Source organism: Salvelinus alpinus, chromosome 10, assembly GCF_045679555.1.
Source record: "Salvelinus alpinus chromosome 10, SLU_Salpinus.1, whole genome shotgun sequence".
NCBI classification, from domain to species: domain Eukaryota; kingdom Metazoa; phylum Chordata; class Actinopteri; order Salmoniformes; family Salmonidae; genus Salvelinus; species Salvelinus alpinus.
This window is the reverse complement of record NC_092095.1, coordinates 15,118,524-15,138,294: the sequence shown is the minus strand read 5'-3', so window position 1 is coordinate 15,138,294 and position 19,771 is coordinate 15,118,524. Positions and strand designations below refer to the sequence as shown.

General features: G+C 43.1%; 1 protein-coding gene across 1 annotated transcript in view; it reads right to left on the bottom strand.

The window, feature by feature from the left end:
- Nucleotides 1–3,435: 3,435 nt before the first annotated feature.
- LOC139531541 (catenin delta-2-like) overlaps nt 3,436–19,771 on the bottom strand; it is a 571,014-nt gene continuing 554,678 nt past the window's right edge. The window contains exons 23-25 of the mRNA XM_071328059.1: nt 11,269–11,400; nt 10,670–10,746; nt 3,436–6,540 (exon numbers count right to left, since the gene is read on the bottom strand). Coding sequence (XP_071184160.1) covers nt 6,226–6,540; nt 10,670–10,746; nt 11,269–11,400 — 524 coding nt within the window. The 3' untranslated portion in view covers nt 3,436–6,225. The remainder of the gene's footprint in view (nt 6,541–10,669; nt 10,747–11,268; nt 11,401–19,771) is intronic.

Sequence of the window (19,771 nt, the reverse complement as noted above, 5' to 3'; positions counted from 1 at the left end):
AAAACATCTATTTGAAATATCTACATCTTATTTTTTAGGCAGTGAAAAAGCACTTTTTCAACAAGGAGTGCGGAATGATGTCATTGGTCTTCACTTCTGCTTGACATTTCTGTTTTAGTTTCCACAAAACAACTTCACATCCTCAGAGAACAGACCGTATTGCTAGTCACTCACATCACTCTGGCTGTTAGAACAGACCTACATCCCTCTGGCTGTTAGAACAGACTCACATCCCTCTGGCTGTTAGAACAGACCTACATCCCTCTGGCTGTTAGAACAGACTCACATCCCTCTGGCTGTTAGAACAGACCTACATCCCTCTGGCTGTTAGAACAGACTCACATCCCTCTGGCTGTTAGAACAGACCCACATCCCTCTGGCTGTTAGAACAGACCTACATCCCTCTGGCTGTTAGAACAGACCTACATCCCTCTGGCTGTTAGAACAGACTCACATCCCTCTGGCTGTTAGAGCAGACTCACATCCCTCTGGCTGTTAGAGCAGACTCACATCCCTCTGGCTGTTAGAGCAGACTCACATCCCTCTGGCTGTTAGAACAGACTCACATCCCTCTGGCTGTTAGAACAGACTCACATCCCTCTGGCTGTTAGAACAGACCCACATCCCTCTGGCTGTTAGAACCACATCCCTCTGGCTGTTAGAACAGACTCACATCCCTCTGGCTGTTAGAACAGACCCACATCCCTCTGGCTGTTAGAACAGACTCACATCCCTCTGGCTGTTAGAACAGACCCACATCCATCTGGCTGTTAGAACAGACTCACATCCCTCTGGCTGTTAGAACAGACTCACATCCCTCTGGCTGTTAGAACCACATCCCTCTGGCTGTTAGAACAGACTCACATCCCTCTGGCTGTTAGAACAGACCTACATCCCTCTGGCTGTTAGAACAGACCCACATCCCTCTGGCTGTTAGAACCACATCCCTCTGGCTGTTAGAACAGACTCACATCCCTCTGGCTGTTAGAACAGACCTACATCCCTCTGGCTGTTAGAACAGACTCACATCCCTCTGGCTGTTAGAACAGACCCACATCCCTCTGGCTGTTAGAACAGACTCACATCCCTCTGGCTGTTAGAACAGACCCACATCCCTCTGGCTGTTAGAACCACATCCCTCTGGCTTTTAGAACAGACTCACATCCCTCTGGCTGTTAGAGCAGACCCACATCCCTCTGGCTGTTAGAGCAGACTCACATCCCTCTGGCTGTTAGAACAGACCCACATCCCTCTGGCTGTTAGAACAGACTCACATCCCTCTGGCTGTTAGAACAGACCCACATCCCTCTGGCTGTTAGAACAGACTCACATCCCTCTGGCTGTTAGAACAGACTCACATCCCTCTGGCTGTTAGAACAGACTCACATCCCTCTGGCTGTTAGAACAGACTCACATCCCTCTGGCTGTTAGAACAGACTCACATCCCTCTGGCTGTTAGAACAGACCCACATCCCTCTGGCTGTTAGAACAGACTCACATCCCTCTGGCTGTTAGAACAGACCTACATCCCTCTGGCTGTTAGAACAGACTCACATCCCTCTGGCTGTTAGAACAGACCTACATCCCTCTGGCTGTTAGAACAGACTCACATCCCTCTGGCTGTTAGAACAGACCCACATCCCTCTGGCTGTTAGAACAGACTCACATCCCTCTGGCTGTTAGAACAGACTCACATCCCTCTGGCTGTTAGAACAGACTCACATACCTCTGGCTGTTAGAACAGACTCACATCCCTCTGGCTGTTAGAACAGACCTACATCCCTCTGGCTGTTAGAACAGACCCACATCCCTCTGGCTGTTAGAACAGACTCACATCCCTCTGGCTGTTAGAACAGACTCACATCCCTCTGGCTGTTAGAACAGACTCACACCCCTCTGGCTGTTAGAACAGACTCACACCCCTCTGGCTGTTAGAACAGACTCACACCCCTCTGGCTGTTAGAACAGACCCACATCCCTCTGGCTGTTAGAACAGACCCACACCCCTCTGGCTGTTAGAACAGACTCACACCCCTCTGGCTGTTAGAACAGACTCACATCCCTCTGGCTGTTAGAACAGACCCACATCCCTCTGGCTGTTAGAACAGACCCACATCCCTCTGGCTGTTAGAACAGACTTACATCCCTCTGGCTGTTAGAACAGACTCACATCCCTCTGGCTGTTAGAACAGACTTACATCCCTCTAGCTGTTAGAACAGACCCACATCCCTCTGGCTGTTAGAACAGACTCACATCCCTCTGGCTGTTAGAACAGACCTACATCCCTCTGGCTGTTAGAACAGACCCACATCCCTCTGGCTGTTAGAACAGACTCACATCCCTCTGGCTGTTAGAACAGACTCACACCCCTCTGGCTGTTAGAACAGACTCACACCCCTCTGGCTGTTAGAACAGACCCACACCCCTCTGGCTGTTAGAACAGACTCACACCCCTCTGGCTGTTAGAACAGACTCACACCCCTCTGGCTGTTAGAACAGACTCACACCCCTCTGGCTGTTAGAACAGACCCACATCCCTCTGGCTGTTAGAACAGACCCACATCCCTCTGGCTGTTAGAACAGACCCACATCCCTCTGGCTGTTAGAACAGACTCACATCCCTCTGGCTGTTAGAACAGACTCACATCCCTCTGGCTGTTAGAACAGACTCACATCCCTCTGGCTGTTAGAACAGACCCACATCCCTCTGGCTGTTAGAACAGACCCACATCCCTCTGGCTGTTAGAACAGACCCACATCCCTCTGGCTGTTAGAACAGACTCACATCCCTCTGGCTGTTAGAACAGACCTACATCCCTCTGGCTGTTAGAACAGACCTACATCCCTCTGGCTGTTAGAGCAGACTCACATCCCTCTGGCTGTTAGAGCAGACTCACATCCCTCTGGCTGTTAGAACAGACCCACATCCCTCTGGCTGTTAGAACAGACTCACATCCCTCTGGCTGTTAGAACAGACTCACATCCCTCTGGCTGTTAGAACAGACTCACATCCCTCTGGCTGTTAGAACAGACTCACATCCCTCTGGCTGTTAGAACAGACTCACATCCCTCTGGCTGTTAGAACAGACTCACATCCCTCTGGCTGTTAGAACAGACTCACATCCCTCTGGCTGTTAGAACAGACCTACATCCCTCTGGCTGTTAGAACAGACTCACATCCCTCTGGCTGTTAGAACAGACGTGGGTTGGAAAGGGGAGACAGGACAGTGATCATTGATTGACATTGTTTCAAACCCACTGGACACAAGTGAATCACCATTTTTTCGATGTAATTTGTCAACTTATTGTGACTTGGAATCTATGTGGAAAATACAGTATCAATATTACTGTTGTTTTGAGGGTGAAATTTCTACCACATAATTATATCATCAGGTAACCAAATTTCAACATAGACAAACCTTGTATAAAACATGTTGAATTTGTACCTTTAATACAACATCAGATCTTCAACATTATATTCACTATCAGAATAAAGTAACAGGCTGGGCAGCACCTCCTACTGGATAGTTGATCTACCTACAGCTACTGTTTGGTCTCCCATCCAGGGCTATAACCACACCCAGCCCTGCTTAACTACAATATTTGTGACTGACTATTGCCAATGTGCTATCGTGAGAATAACAAATTCTCCACTTAAAAACTAAATAGATTCAGTGTTGGTGGCAAAGTCATTCCAAAGGCCAGGTTTGACAGAGAAGTTGAAATGTGACCATACTATATCAGGAATATACCATCAATTATACTACTAAGGCCAATATAGCATTTACAAAGTCATTAACAACTGTTGTTTCAATTCAACCCATAATTCAACTAAAAGTGGATATACTAAAGGCCCAGGGTTTCAGGCTCTGGTTGATTTCAAATGTAATGATATTGAATTGTCAACGCAACCATGAACATTTGAAGGAAATGTATCTTCTGCTTGGATGGTTCCATCTGAGCCACTGACTTAGTCTGGCTTTAATTCCAGTTTTTCTACAAATTAGTGATTGATATGTTGGATTCACATCTCCATCTCAACCAACAATCTAAGTTAAAGACTAGGACTACATCAAATCAAACGTTATTTAAAGTGCATTTCAAGTTTGATTTACTAATATTCTTTAAACTTTGATTTATGGTTGAGGTAGAGACGTGAATCCAACAGTCATTAATTTGTATACAAACTGGAACTAAAGACGGACTAAGTCACGCTGCATTTACACAGGCATCCCAATTCTGATCCGTCTTTCACTAATTGTTTTTTTGACCAATCACATCAGAACTTTTCACATCAGATTTTTTTCACAGCTAATCCGATTTAACACAGTGTCAGTGGCACAGATGGAACTATTCAAGCAGAAGATACATCTTCAAATGTTGAAATGTGGTTGTGTTGACAACCAAACACAATTCAACATCACTTCCTGAATACAATAAATAGCCTGTTAATTTGTCGACAAGTTACAAATTATATGTTGGATTCATGTCACCAACTCAACCAAAAATACCAGTTAATGATGACGCCAGTGGGTCAGATGGAGCTATCCAAACAGTAGATACATCTCCTATAAATGTTGATATTTGATTGGTTGTTCAACAGAACACAATTCAATATTATTTTTGTAAGACAGTAAAAAGTCTTAAGATAAGGCTATCTGACAAACTAATTTAACATTTAACCTTAAAATTAGTAACACATCCAATGGCCACATTTAGATTGTACTGTATCTATACATTTCTTGTTATGTAATCATATAAAGCAAGCGTGATCAAGATAGCATGTATAGGTGGTCGCAGGTCTGTGCAGATCTTCACAGTTGTTGTAATAATCTGGTAGAATCTCAATCGGTATTAATCACTTGCACATGTACTTGTAATGTAATTAGATGAAGCACAGGGATAACACATTAATTGGTTGTATAAATAAACTAAATATCTGACATTGTTTTCCCATTTGAACTTTGCTGTGCTTTTAAATGGTTGAAAGCACAGTGATAGACATTTGGGTGACAACTAAACCAAAAATTAGACATTGTTTTTCCATTGGAATTTGGTTGTGCTTTTAGACGGTTGAAAGCACAGTGATAACACATTGGACATTCAACTAACTTTTGGCAGTCTTTTTCAGTGGGTGAATATAGGTTGTAATCTCATTGATGTCTCAACCAAATATTAACCAAATATCCACATTGAAATGACGTGGTGTGCCCAGTGGGAAGTGTTTTCTTCTCAGTCTCTATTCTGTTACTGGAAAACAATATCCAGTGGATCGGTCAGTCGGTCGGTCGGTAGTGACAAGATGTGTAATATACACAATACCATCCAGGTCAACTGTACTGTACTGTACACCAAAATACTGTACATCCACAACTTCAAAAAAGAACAAATAAAAAAGATGTGAAAATAAAAACTTAAAAGGCTGGAAGATTCTTCTTCAACAGACAACATTCCATAGAAAGGTAGAACCTTTGATTGACAATGAAAGTCAGAAGTCAATGTAATGAACGGGTGGAAAGCTGCCCCCTTTGTTTTTCCTGTAAACATCCTGTCCTGTCTTGTGCTTGGTGTTTTCCTCTCATCTTCTCTCTCTGTTCTCTGTTCTGTTACTTTTAATCCGACTTGCCAAAAAACTCTCACAACTCTTCCTCTCTTCCTCTCTCTTCCTCACAACTCTTCCTCTTTCCATTTCTCCACTCCTCCTCTCCTCGTCCTTTCTGAAAGTCAAGCAATGAGGTAAGAGCCTTCCGTCATCATTCAGTTGTTCTCTTTCTTTTCTTCTGTCAAGGACTTTTCTCTCTCTCTCTCTCACTCTCTCACTCTCACTCTCACACATCCATCCACCCCCTTTCCCAGTGGAACAAGCTTTGAACAAACTGAACTGGCAGCAAAATGTCTTGTGGTATTCATGCACATGCGCAGTCTCTCTTCACACCTCAACCCCTCACAACCCCCTAAGCCCCTTCAATCCCTGTTTGCCGTTGGTTACTAACATTAACCTCGCACCCCCGATTTACTCTACACCAGTGTTCTTCACTCTCAATCCTGGAGAGCTACGGGAATATGCAGGATTTTGTTCCAGCCCAGCACTAATAAACCTAATATCCTCAAATCAATGGTTCATTACACCTTGCAGGTGTGCTGTTTGTTAGTGTTGGGCTGGAGCTAAACCCTACACCAGCCTGTATCTCTCCAGGACCTATGTTAAGTTGTGACTCCTGTCTTTAGACCCAGGAGTCAGGTGAAGCCGGGTAGTGGCTGGTCTCGTAGTTGAGTTCGGAGTAGGGCCGGGATGCAGAGTAGAAGTCCACATAGTTGCCAGTGGACTTAAGGCCAAGGTGCATCCGGAGGTCCGTGGCGGCCTGAGACGGGGGCTGGGGGAGTGGCTGATCTGGAGGCTCGAAGAACGAGTCATCCAGCATGCGGCCAGGGTTCTGCGGAGGGGGGAAGGAGGGAGGGAGGGATGGAGGGAACGTGTCGTAGTCTTTTAGAGGTGTAGAGGAGCAGTCTGCCTGAGGGGCCATGGGCTGGGGAGGGATCTGGAAAGGAAGTGAAAACACAGAGCTGTTTAATCTGTCTAACTTAATCTGAGGTTAAAATATAAGGTTAATTAATTGGATAAGGGCGGGGTATGGATTCATGTTGCAACGGTTTCAAGCTCTCCAGATTTTCGGCGGGTTCAGTGGGGGAGATTCCAGAAGGCATCAGAGCTTATCAGAACCTCCGCCTTCCTGAAGACGTAACCGTGACAACCATCACCATGGCACCAGATGCCAAGAAGGTAACTTGGCGACAAGATGGGACATACAAATATGTGTGTGTCTGTGTGTGTGTGTGCGTGTGCGTGTGTGTATATGTATGTGTGTGTACGTATGTGTGTGTGTGGGTGGGTGTGTGTGCATACGTGTGAGTGTGTGTGTGTGTTTGTGTCTGTGTATATGTATATATGTGTGTGTGTGTGTGTGTACGTACGTACGTACGTGTGTATATGTGTTTGTGTGTGTGTGTGTGTGTGCGTGCAGCAAAGTGAGTTTGTGTGTGTGTCTCTGATTGCGCGCGTGTGTGTGTGTGTGTGTGTGTGTGTGTGTACACGTATGTACAGTTGAAGTCGGAAGTTTACATACACTTAGGTCGGAGTCATTAAAACTCGTTGTTCAACCACTCCACACATTTCTTGTTAACAAACTGTAGTTTTGGCAAGTCGGTAAGGACATCTACTTTGTGCATGACACAAGTAAATTAACCAACAATTGTTGACAGACAGATTATTCCACTTATAATTCACTATATCACAATTGCAGTGGGTCAGAAGTTTACATACACTAAGTTGACTGTGCCTTTAAACAGCTTGGAAAATTCCAGAAAATTATGTCATGGCTTTAGAAGCTTCTGATAGGCTAGTTGACATAATTTTAGTCAATTGGAGGTGTACCTGATGATGTATTTCAAGGCCTACCTTCAAACTCTATGCCTCTTTGCTTGACATCATCGCAAAATCAAAAGAAATCAGCCAAAAAATTGTAGACATCCACAAGTCTGGTTTATCCTTGGGAGCAATTTCCAAACGCCTGAAGGTACCACTTTCATCTGTATGAACAATAGTATGCAAGTATAAACACCATAGGACCACGCAGCCATCATACCACTCAGGAAGGAGACGTGATCTGTCTCCTAGAGATGAACGTACTTTGGTGTGAAAGGTGCAAATCAATCCCAGAACAACAGCAAAGTACCTTGTGGAGATGCTGGAGGAAAAAGGAACAAATGTATCTATATTCATAGTAAAACGAGTCCTATATCAACATAACCTGAAAGGCCGCTCAGCAAGGAAGAAGCCACTGCTCCAAAACCGCCATAAAAAAGCCAGACTATGGTTTGCTGCACATGGGGACAAAGATCGTACTTTTTTGGGGAAATGTCCTCTGGTCAGATGAATCAAAAATAGAACTGTTTGGCCATAATGACCATCATTATGTTTGGAGGAAAAAGTGTGAGGCTTGCAAGCCGAAGAACACCATCCCGAACGTGAAGCACGGGGGTGGCAGCATCATGTTGTGGGGTGTTTTGCTGCAGGAAGGACTGGTGCACTTCACAAAATAGATGGCATCATGAGGGAGGAAAATTATGTAGATATATTGACGCAACATCTCAAGACCTCAGTCAGGAAGTTAAAGCTTGGTCGCAAATGGGTCTTCCAAATGGAAAATACCCCAAGCATACTTCCAAAGTTGTGGCAAAATGGCTTAAGGACAACAAAGTCAAGGTATTGGAGTGGCCATCATAAAGTCCTGACCTCAATCCTATAGAACATTTGTGGGCAGAACTGAAAAAGTGTGTGCGAGCAAGGAGGCCTACAAACCTGACTCAGTTACACCAGCTCTGTCAAGAGGGATGGGCCAAAATTCACCCAACTTATTGTCGGAAGCTTGTGGAAGGCTATCCGAAACGTTTGACCCAAGTTAAACAATTTAAAGGCATTGCTACCAAATACAAGCCAGCAGCATACCACCCTGCATACCACTGCTGGCTTGCTTCTGAAGCTAAGCAGGGTTGGTCCTGGTCAGTCCCTGGATGGGAGACCAGGTGCTGCTGGAAGTGGTGTTGGAGGGCCAGTAGGAGGCACTCTTTCCTCTGGTCTAAACAAAGATCCCAATGCCCCAGGGCAGTGATTGGGGACACTGCTCTGTGTAGGGTGCCGTCTTTCGGATGGGACGTTAAACGGGTGTCCTGACTCTCTGAGGTCATTAAAGATCCCATGGCACTTATCGTAAGAGTAGGGGTGTTAACCCCGGTGTCCTGGCTAAATTCCCAATCTGGCCCTCTACCATCACGGTCACCTAATAATCCCCTGTTTACAATTGGCTCATTCATCCCCCTCCTCTCCCCTGTAACTATTCCCCAGGTCGTTGCTGCAAATGAGAACATGTTCTCAGTCAACTTACCTGGTAAAATAACGGTAAAATAAAATAAAATAAAAAATAAATAAAATACTAATTGAGTGCATGTAAACTTTTAACCCACTGGGAATGTGATGAAAGAAATAAAAGCTGAAAGAAATCATTCTCTCTTCTATTATTCTAACATTTCACATGCTTAAACTAAAGTGATGATCCTAACTGACCTAAGACAGGGAATCTTTACTAGGATTCAATGTCAGGAATGATGAAAAATTGAGTTTAAATGTGTTTGGCTAAGGAGTATGTAAACTTCCGACTTCAACTGTATGTATATGTGTATGTATGTATATGTGTTTGCGTGTGTTTGTATGTATGTATGTATGTATGTATGTATGTATGTGTGTGTGTGTGTGTGTGTGTGTGTGTGTGTGCGTGCGTGCGTGCGTGCGTGTGTGCGTGTGTATGTGTGTCTCACGCCCTGACCTTAGTTATCTATGTTTTCTTTATTAGGTCAGGGTGTGACAAGGGTGGGTATGCTTGTTTTGTATTGTCTAGGGTGTTTTATATGTCTAGGGGTGTTGGTAAGTCTAGGCATATGTATGTCTATGGTGGCCTGAATTGGTTCCCAATCAGAGGCAGCTGTTTATCGTTGTCTCTGATTGAAGATCGTATTTAGGTTGCCATTTTCCCTTTTGGTTTTGTGGGTTCTTATTCTATGTTTAGTTGTCTGTCTGCACTAGCCATATTAGCTTCACGGTTCGTTTTGTTATTTTGTTCGTTTTGTTCAGTGTTCGGTGTTCAGTGTTCAGTGTTCAGTGTTCAGTGTTCAGTGTTCAGTGTTCAGTGTTCAGTGTTCAGTGTTCAGTGTTCAGTGTTCAGTGTTCAGTGTTCAGTGTTCAGTGTTCAGTGTTCGTTCCATAAATAAAGAAGAATGTACGCTTATCACGCTGCGCCTTGGTCTCCTCCCTACGACGGCCGTGACAGTGTGTTTGTTTGTGTGTGTGTGTGTGTGTGTGTGTGTGTGTGTGTGTGTGTGTGTGTGTGTGTATGTGTCTATTTATGTATGTATTCATGTGTGTCCGTGTGTGTGTGTGTATGTTTGTATGCATTCATGTATGTGTGTATGTGTCTGTGTGTGTGTTGTGTAATATTCGCAGTGTGTGTTGTGTAATATTAGTAGTGTGTATGTGTGTGTGTGTGTGTTGTGTAATATTAGAAGTGTGTGTGTGTTATAATATTAGTAGTATTAGTAGTATTAGTAGTGTGTGTGTGTGTGTGTGTGTGTGTGTGTGTGTGTGTGTAGTGTGTGTGTGTGTATGTGTGTGTGTGTGTTGTGTAATATTAGTAGTGTCTGTGTGTGTATGTGTGTGTGTGTGTTGTGTAATATTAGTAGTGTGTGTGTGTATGTGTGTGTTTGTGTTGTGTAATATTAGTAGTGTGTGTGGTGTAGCTCACCTTAGTAGTGTGTGTGGTGTAGCTCACCTGGTTGTGTAATATTAGTAGTGTGTGTGTGTGTGTTGTGTAATATTAGTAGTGTGTGTGTGTGTGTGTTGTGTAATATTAGTAGTGTGTGTGTGTGTGTTGTGTAATATTAGTAGTGTGTGTGGTGTAGCTCACCTGGTTGTGTAATATTAGTAGTGTGTGTGTGTGTGTGTGTGTTGTGTAATATTAGTAGTGTGTGTGGTGTAGCTCACCTGGTTGTGTAATATTAGTAGTGTGTGTGTGTGTGTGTGTGTTGTGTAATATTAGTAGTGTGTGTGGTGTAGCTCACCTGGTTGTGTTCGATCTCGTCATTAGTAGTAACATATGAGTTCCGGAACAACGTGGATGTTCCACAGGAGATTCTGACTGAAAGAAGAGAGAGAGGATGTCAGACAGAGAGAGAGGGGGGGAGAGAGGGAGGGTGACAGACAGAGAAAGAGGAGAGAGAGAGGGGGGGGGAGAGGGAGGGTGACGGACAGAGAGAGAGGAGAGAGAGAGAGAGAGAGAGAGAGGGGAGAGAGAAAAAGGGGGGATAAAGAGAGTGGGGGGGTGTCAGAGAAAGAGAGAGGGGGGTGTCAGAGAGAGAGAGGGGGGGTATCAGACAGAGAGAGAGGGAGGGGGAGAGAGAGAGAGAGGGAGGGGAGAGAGAGAGAGAGGGGGGTGTCAGAGAGAGAGAGAGAGGGGGTGTCAGACAGAGAGAGAGGGGGGAGAGAGAGTGAGAGAGAGGGAGGGGGAGAGAGAGAGAGAGAGAGAGGGGGGGGGGGTGTCAGACAGAGAGAGAGGGGGGAGAGAGAGTGAGAGAGAGGGAGGGGGAGAGAGAGAATGACAGAAAGAGATATGGAAATAGAAAGTAATAGTCTGTTATTTCTCTCTCCTTCACACACACACCTGCCATGGTGTCTTTTCGGGAGGTATGTTCTCCTTTGTTGTCGTGGAAACCTGCGTTGGTTGCTGTGGAGTCGTATTCGGTCTTGCGTTCCTTCATACTCATCATCTCTCTGGGAGAGGCCGGTGCGCTAACTGTAACACACACACACATTATTCATCATTAGGTGTGTTTAGTGTGACAGCATGAAGGTCGTATCCTGCCATAGTAGCACACAGTAATCCTCTGAACACGCTTAATAACACACACACACACACACACACACACACGTCCCATTACAGTCCCCTGAAAAAGCTTACCTACACAGTACAGTCTATAATACTGTTTACCTACACACTACAGTCTGTAATATTGTTTACCTACACACTACAGTCTATACTACTGTTTACCTACACACTACAGTCTATAATACTGGTCTATAATACTGCTTACCTACACACTACAGTATATAATACTGGTCTGTAATACTGTTTACCTACACACTAGAGTCTATAGTACTGTTTACCTACACACTACAGTCTAGAATACTGGTCTATAATACTGTTTACCTACACACTAGAGTCTATAGTACTGTTTACCTACACACTACAGTCTAGAATACTGGTCTATAATACTGCTTACCTACACACTACAGTCTATACTACTGCTTACATACACACTACATTATATAATAGTCTATAATAGTCTATAATACACACTATAGTCTATAATACTGTTTACATACACACTACAGTCTATAATACTGCTTACATACACACTACATTATATAATAGTCTATAATAGTCTATAATACACACTAAAGTCTTTAATACTGTTTACCTACACACTACAGTCTATAACCCTGTTTACCTACACACGACAGTCTATAATACTGTTTACCTACATACTACAGTCTATAATACTGTTTACCTACACACTACAGTATATAATACTGGTCTATAACACAGTTTACCTACACACTACAGTCTAGACTACTGCTTACCTACACACTACAGTCTATATTACTGTTTACCTACACACTACAGTCTATAATACTGTTTACCTACACACTACAGTCTATAATACTGTTTACCTACACACTACAGTTTATAATACTGTTTACCTACACACTACAGTCTATAATACTGTTTACCTACACAATACAGTCTATACTACTGTTTACCTACACACTACAGTCTATAATACTGTTTAACTACACACTACAGTCTATACTACTGTTTACCTACACACTACAGTCTATAATACTGGTCTATAATACTGCTTACCTACACACTACAGTTTATAATACTGGTCTGTAAAACTGCTTACCTACACACTACAGTCTATAATACTGTTTACCCACACACTACAGTCTATACTACTGTTTACCTACACACTACAGTCTATAATACTGTTTACCTACACACTACAGTCTATAATACTGTTTACCTACACACTACAGTCTATAATACTGTTTACCTACACACTACAGTCTATAATACTGTTTACCTACACTATACAGTCTATACTACTGTTTACCTACACACTACAGTCTATAATACTGTTTAACTACACACTACAGTCTATACTACTGTTTACCTACACACTACAGTCTATAATACTGGTCTATAATACTGTTTACCTACACACTACAGTCTATAATACTGTTTACCTAAACACTACAGTCTATAATACTGTTTACCTACACACTACAGTCTATAATACTGTTTACCTACACTATACAGTCTATACTACTGTTTACCTACACACTACAGTCTATAATACTGTTTAACTACACACTACAGTCTATACTACTGTTTACCTACACACTACAGTCTATAATACTGTTTACCTACACACTACAGTCTATAATACTGTTTACCTAAACACTACAGTCTATAATACTGTTTACCTACACACTACAGTCTATAATACTGTTTACCTACACTATACAGTCTATACTACTGTTTACCTACACACTACAGTCTATAATACTGTTGAACTACACACTACAGTCTATACTACTGTTTACCTACACACTACAGTCTATAATACTGGTCTATAATACTGCTTACCTACACACTACAGTTTATAATACTTGTCTGTAAAACTGCTTACCTACACACTACAGTCTAGAATACTGCTTACCTACACACTGCAGTATATAATACTGGTTTATAATACTGTTTCCCTACACACTACAGTCTATAATACTGTTTACCTACAAACTACAGTCTATCACACTGTTTCCCTACACACTACAGTCTATAATACTGTTTACCTACACTATACAGTCTATACTACTGTTTACCTACACACTACAGTCTATAATACTGTTTAACTACACACTACAGTCTATACTACTGTTTACCTACACTATACAGTCTATACTACTGTTTACCTACACACTACAGTCTATAATACTGTTTAACTACACACTACAGTCTATAATACTGTTTAACTACACACTACAGTCTATACTACTGTTTACCTACACACTACAGTCTATAATACTGGTCTATAATACTGTTTACCTACACACTACAGTCTATAATACTGTTTACCTAAACACTACAGTCTATAATACTGTTTACCTACACACTACAGTCTATAATACTGTTTACCTACACTATACAGTCTATACTACTGTTTACCTACACACTACAGTCTATAATACTGTTTAACTACACACTACAGTCTATACTACTGTTTACCTACACACTACATTCTATAATACTGTTTACCTACACACTACAGTCTATAATACTGTTTACCTAAACACTACAGTCTATAATACTGTTTACCTACACACTACAGTCTATAATACTGTTTACCTACACTATACAGTCTATACTACTGTTTACCTACACACTACAGTCTATAATACTGTTTAACTACACACTACAGTCTATACTACTGTTTACCTACACACTACAGTCTATAATACTGGTCTATAATACTGCTTACCTACACACTACAGTTTATAATACTTGTCTGTAAAACTGCTTACCTACACACTACAGTCTAGAATACTGCTTACCTACACACTGCAGTATATAATACTGGTTTATAATACTGTTTCCCTACACACTACAGTCTATAATACTGTTTACCTACAAACTACAGTCTATCACACTGTTTCCCTACACACTACAGTCTATAATACTGTTTACCTACACTATACAGTCTATACTACTGTTTACCTACACACTACAGTCTATAATACTGTTTAACTACACACTACAGTCTATACTACTGTTTACCTACACACTACATTCTATAATACTGGTCTATAATACTGCTTACTTACACACTACAGTATATAATAGTCTATAATAGTCTATAATACACACTATAGTCTATAATACTGTTTACATACACACTACAGTCTATACTACTGTTTACCTACACACTACAGTCTATACTACTGTTTACCTACACACTACAGTCTATAATACTGGACAATAATACTGTTTACCTACACACTACAGTCTATAATACTGGTCTATAATACTGCTTACCTACAGACTACAGTCTATAATACTGTTTACCTATACACTACAGTCTATATTACTGTTTACCTACACACTACAGTCTATAATACTGTTTACCTACACACTACAGTCTATAATACTGTTTACCTACACACTACCGTCTATACTACTGTTTACCTACACACTACAGTCTATACTACTGTTTACCTACACACTACAGTATATAATACCGGTCTGTAAAACTGCTTACCTACACACTACAGTCTAGAATACTGCTTACCTACAAACCACAGTATATAATACTGGTCTATAATACTGTTTACCTACACACTAGAGTCTATACTACTGTTTACCTACACACTACAGTCTATAATACTGTTTACCTACACACTACAATATATAATACTGGTCTATAATACTGCTTACCTACACACTACAGTCTATAATACTTGTCTATAATACTGTTTACCTACACACTACAGTCTATAATACTGGTCTATAATACTGCTTACCTACAGACTACAGTCTATAATACTGTTTACCTATACACTACAGTCTATATTACTGTTTACCTACACACTACAGTCTATAATACTGTTTACCTACACACTACAGTCTATAATACTGTTTACCTACACACTACCGTCTATACTACTGTTTACCTACACACTACAGTCTATACTACTGTTTACCTACACACTACAGTATATAATACCGGTCTGTAAAACTGCTTACCTACACACTACAGTCTAGAATACTGCTTACCTACAAACCACAGTATATAATACTGGTCTATAATACTGTTTACCTACACACTAGAGTCTATACTACTGTTTACCTACACACTACAGTCTATAATACTGTTTACCTACACACTACAATATATAATACTGGTCTATAATACTGTTTACCTACACACTACAGTCTATAATACTGGTCTATAATACTGCTTACCTACACACTACAGTCTATAATACTTGTCTATAATACTGTTTACCTACACACTACAGTCTATAATGCTGTTTACCTACACACTCTTATCAAGTACGTACATCACACATTATATAAACTGCTAACCTGCAATTTATTAAACGACCAGACCATAGAAGACTTTAAATAGCAGGTTCAACCGAACAGAAACATACACAACTTACATTACTAAAACAACAGAGGACAGGAGAAGAGTGGAGAGGAATTTTTATGACAACCCTGTGACAGCTCTGTTAAACGGATCATTAGTACTGTAACAGAACACCGTCACCCAGCCCTGCTAGATCTGGTTATCCCGGGAGACCAGGTCTGAGTGCTATTAGCATGGTACACTGAGCGCTCAGGCACTCAGAAAGGTTGCACACGCACACAGACAAACACACACTCACTCACTGGTAACCCCAGTTCAGTTAATGTCACATCTGCTCCTGACACCCCCCCTAGTGGTCATCCGGTGTCTGCTTGACCTGCAGCCATTCCCCCAGTACGTACCTTCTCTGTCTCTCTGTCTCTCTGTCTGTCTGTCTGTCTGTCTGTCTGTCTGTCTGTCTGTCTGTCTGTCTGTCTGTCTGTCTGTCTGTCTGTCTGTCTGTCTGTCTGTCTGTCTGTCTGTCTGTCTGTCTGTCTGTCTGTCTGTCTGTCTGTCTGTCTGTCTGTCTGTCTGTCTGTCTGTCTGTCTGTCTTTCTGTCTGTCTGTCTGTCTGTTTGTGTGTGATTGGAGACAGGTGTGCCGGAGTCAGAGCAGATCCCTACCAGCTGCAACTCGTTCCATTATCAAGACCTCTACAAATACTCAGTTCTGCCAGGTCGTAATCTCTGCTCATTTTGCCACCCTGACTCTGGCTCTTGTTCCACATCTCACCTCCCTGCTACCCTGTTCTGGACTCACCACACCACCACTCCCTTGGATTCCGGTCCGGACCTGTTTACCCTGTCCCAACCCAGCACACTCAGCAAACTTCAGCCTCCACATCTGGTTTCCTACAACTCATCCAAGCTTCCCCGGATCTGCGCTCCATATCTCCCTGTGTTACAATAAATACCTTGGTTCATTCATTTCTGTTTCCTGGTCTGCTCTTGGGTTCCGCTGTGCTGCTTCGCTTAACAGTACGATCTGGCCAAGATATGAACCCAGCAGACTTGGACACTCGCCACCAAATGCTCATTGGTCAAGGCGCCCTGCTCAATCAACATGACCAAGCGCTTAAAACCCTTCTGGAGACAATCAATGAGTTTTCCCAGCACCCGTCTGTCCTACAGAGTCAAACCTACGCCTTAAGCTCACAACCTGTCCCAAGTCCCTCCTCTCCGCCCCGGGAGCCGTTTGTTCCTACTCCAGAGCGCTACGATGGTAATCTCGGAACCTGCAGAGCCTTTTTGGTACAATGTTCACTAGTATTTGAGCAACAGCCCTACTCTAATGCTAGTGAACGAGCCAAGATTATGTTTTTGATTGGTTGCCTCTGTGGAGCAGCGCTTTCCTTGGCCACTGCTGTGTGGCAGAGACAGTTACCCATTTGTTCTCCTATAGTAGATTCACGGAGGAGATGAGGAAGATTTTTGACTACCCAGTTTGCAGAAAGGACGCTGCTAAACGACTCCTGTCCCTCCGTCAAGGCTCCCAGAGTGTTGCTGAAATGGCATGTGAGTTCCGCACCTTCGCCGCAGAGAGCGGCTGGGATGAGGAGCCTCTTCAGGGAGCATTCCTGAACTCACTCACTGAGACTGTATCCCAACCCCAGGCATGTTCTGAACCTGAACCCATGCAGCTCGGCCGGACCGCCTATGTCCAGAGGAGAGGCAGCGGCGTGTCGATACTAGGAGCTGTCTGTACTGTGGCCAGGTTGGTCACCTGGTTTCCACTTGTTCCCTGCGTCCAGTAAGAAGAGGCTCGGGTGATATGGGGAAAATACTATTGGGTCAAATTGCCTGCCCATCTTCCACCAGACCCCTGTTTGAGGCCAACCTTGTGTGGCAGAGTCAGGCTTTTCCTCTAGCTGCTCTTATAGATTCAGGTGCCGACGAGAGCTTTTTGGACCGAGGTGTTGTCAACCAGTTGGGCCTGGACACTGTTCCTCTTAATTCACCTCTCGATGCCTACGCTCTCAATGGTAAGCTTCTCTCCCATGTCTGTGAGAACCGTTCCAGTCATCCTGCGTCTCTCTGGTAATCACCAAGAAAAGATCAGTTTCCACATAATCGACAGTCCCTACTCTCCTCTGGTTCTGGGCCATCCATGGTTAAAACTACCCAGTAGTAGGTTGTATAACCTTTCTCGCCCCAGATCTAAGAATACCAAGCCTGACGCCTTCTCCTGTCAGTTCACCGCAGACAACACAGGTACCGAGGCAGAAACCATTATGCCATCCTCCTGCATCGTAGCTGCTGTCTCCTGGGAGATCGAGTCCTGTGTTCGTCAGGCTCAGCTGAACCAGTCTGATCCAGGAAATGGTCCTTGAATGACTCTGTTTGTGCCAGATTCAGTTCGCTCTGAAGTTCTTCAGTGGGCCCATGCTACTCACCTCACCTGTCACCCTGGCATGAACCGGACTGTCGCCTTCCTGCGGCAGCGATTTTGGTGGCCCACCATGGTGCCTGCTTGGTCTGTGCCCGGAACAAAACCTCCATCAAACCTACGTCCGGTCGGCTTCGCCCTCTTCCCATACCCAGTCGCCCCTGGTCACACATAGCTCAGGACTTCGTCACTGGCCTTCCTCCATCTAACAGTAACTCAGTCCAGGACCACAGGCGCCGTTGTCATTGCACCTGGAGGAGGGACCGGTCTTTTCTTCGTGCCTCCGCCAGGACCCAATCCCAAGCTAACCGTTGCTTCAGCTCCAGTCTACACTCCAGGTCAAAAGGATTTCCATACCTCCCTGTGTTACAATACATACCTTGGTTCATTCATCTGTTTACTTGTCTGAGTCTGCTCTTGGGCTCCCCTGTGCTGCTCTGCTTAACAGTTAAAAGCCATGTGCTATCTCTTTTTGTGTGTGTAGAATTCTGCATGCAGAGTCTCAATTTGGTGTTTGTCCCATGTTGTGAATTATTGGTTGGTGAGCAGACCCCAGACCTCACAACCATGAAGGGTAATGGGTTCTATAACTGATTCAAGTATTTTTTGCCAGATCCTAATTGGTATGTTGAATTTTATGTTCCTTTTGATGTCTCTCAGATCATGCAAAGCTTTGTGGAAGTTACCTGTGGCGCTGATGTTTAGACCGGGGTATGTATAGTTTTTTGTGTGCTCTAGGGCAACGGTGTCTAGATGGAATTTGTATTTGTGGTCCTGGCGACTGGACCTTTTTTGGAACACCATTATTTTTGTCTTACTGAGATTTACTGTCAGGGCCCAGGTCTGACAGAATCTGTGCAGAAGATCTAGGTGCTGCTGTAGGCCCTCCTTGGTTGGTGACAGAAGCACCAGATCATCAGTAGACATTTGATTTCAGATTCTAGTAGGGTGAGGCCGGGTGCTGCAGACTGTTCTAGTGTCCTTGCCAATTCGTTGATATATATGTTGAAGAGGGTGGGGCTTAAGCTGCATCCCTGTCTCACCCCACGTCCCTGTGTTTTTTGCTAACTTTAACCACACACTTGTTGTTTGTGTACATGGTTTTTATAATGTCATATATGTTTCCCTCAACACCACTTTACATCAATTTGGATAGCAGACCCTCATGCCAAATTGACTTGCAGGGTGAATACGTGGTCTGTCGTACAGTTATTATTATAATATTATTATAATTTTTTATTTTTGGGGAGGGGACAATTTGACATTTGCTCGGTACATTGTTTTCACTGACGAAATTAAGAGTCTGCTGATTTTCCCAAGGTTGCTGTTAACGCATAGCCCACAGTAGTTATTAGGGTCAAATATTTCTCTCCACTTTTGTGGATTGGGGTGATCAGTCCTTGTTTCCAAATTATGGGGAAGATGCCAGAGCTAAGGATGACGTTAAAGAGTTTTAGTATAGCCATTTGGAATTTGTGGTCTGTATATTTTATCATTTCATTGAGGATGCCATCAACACCACAGGCG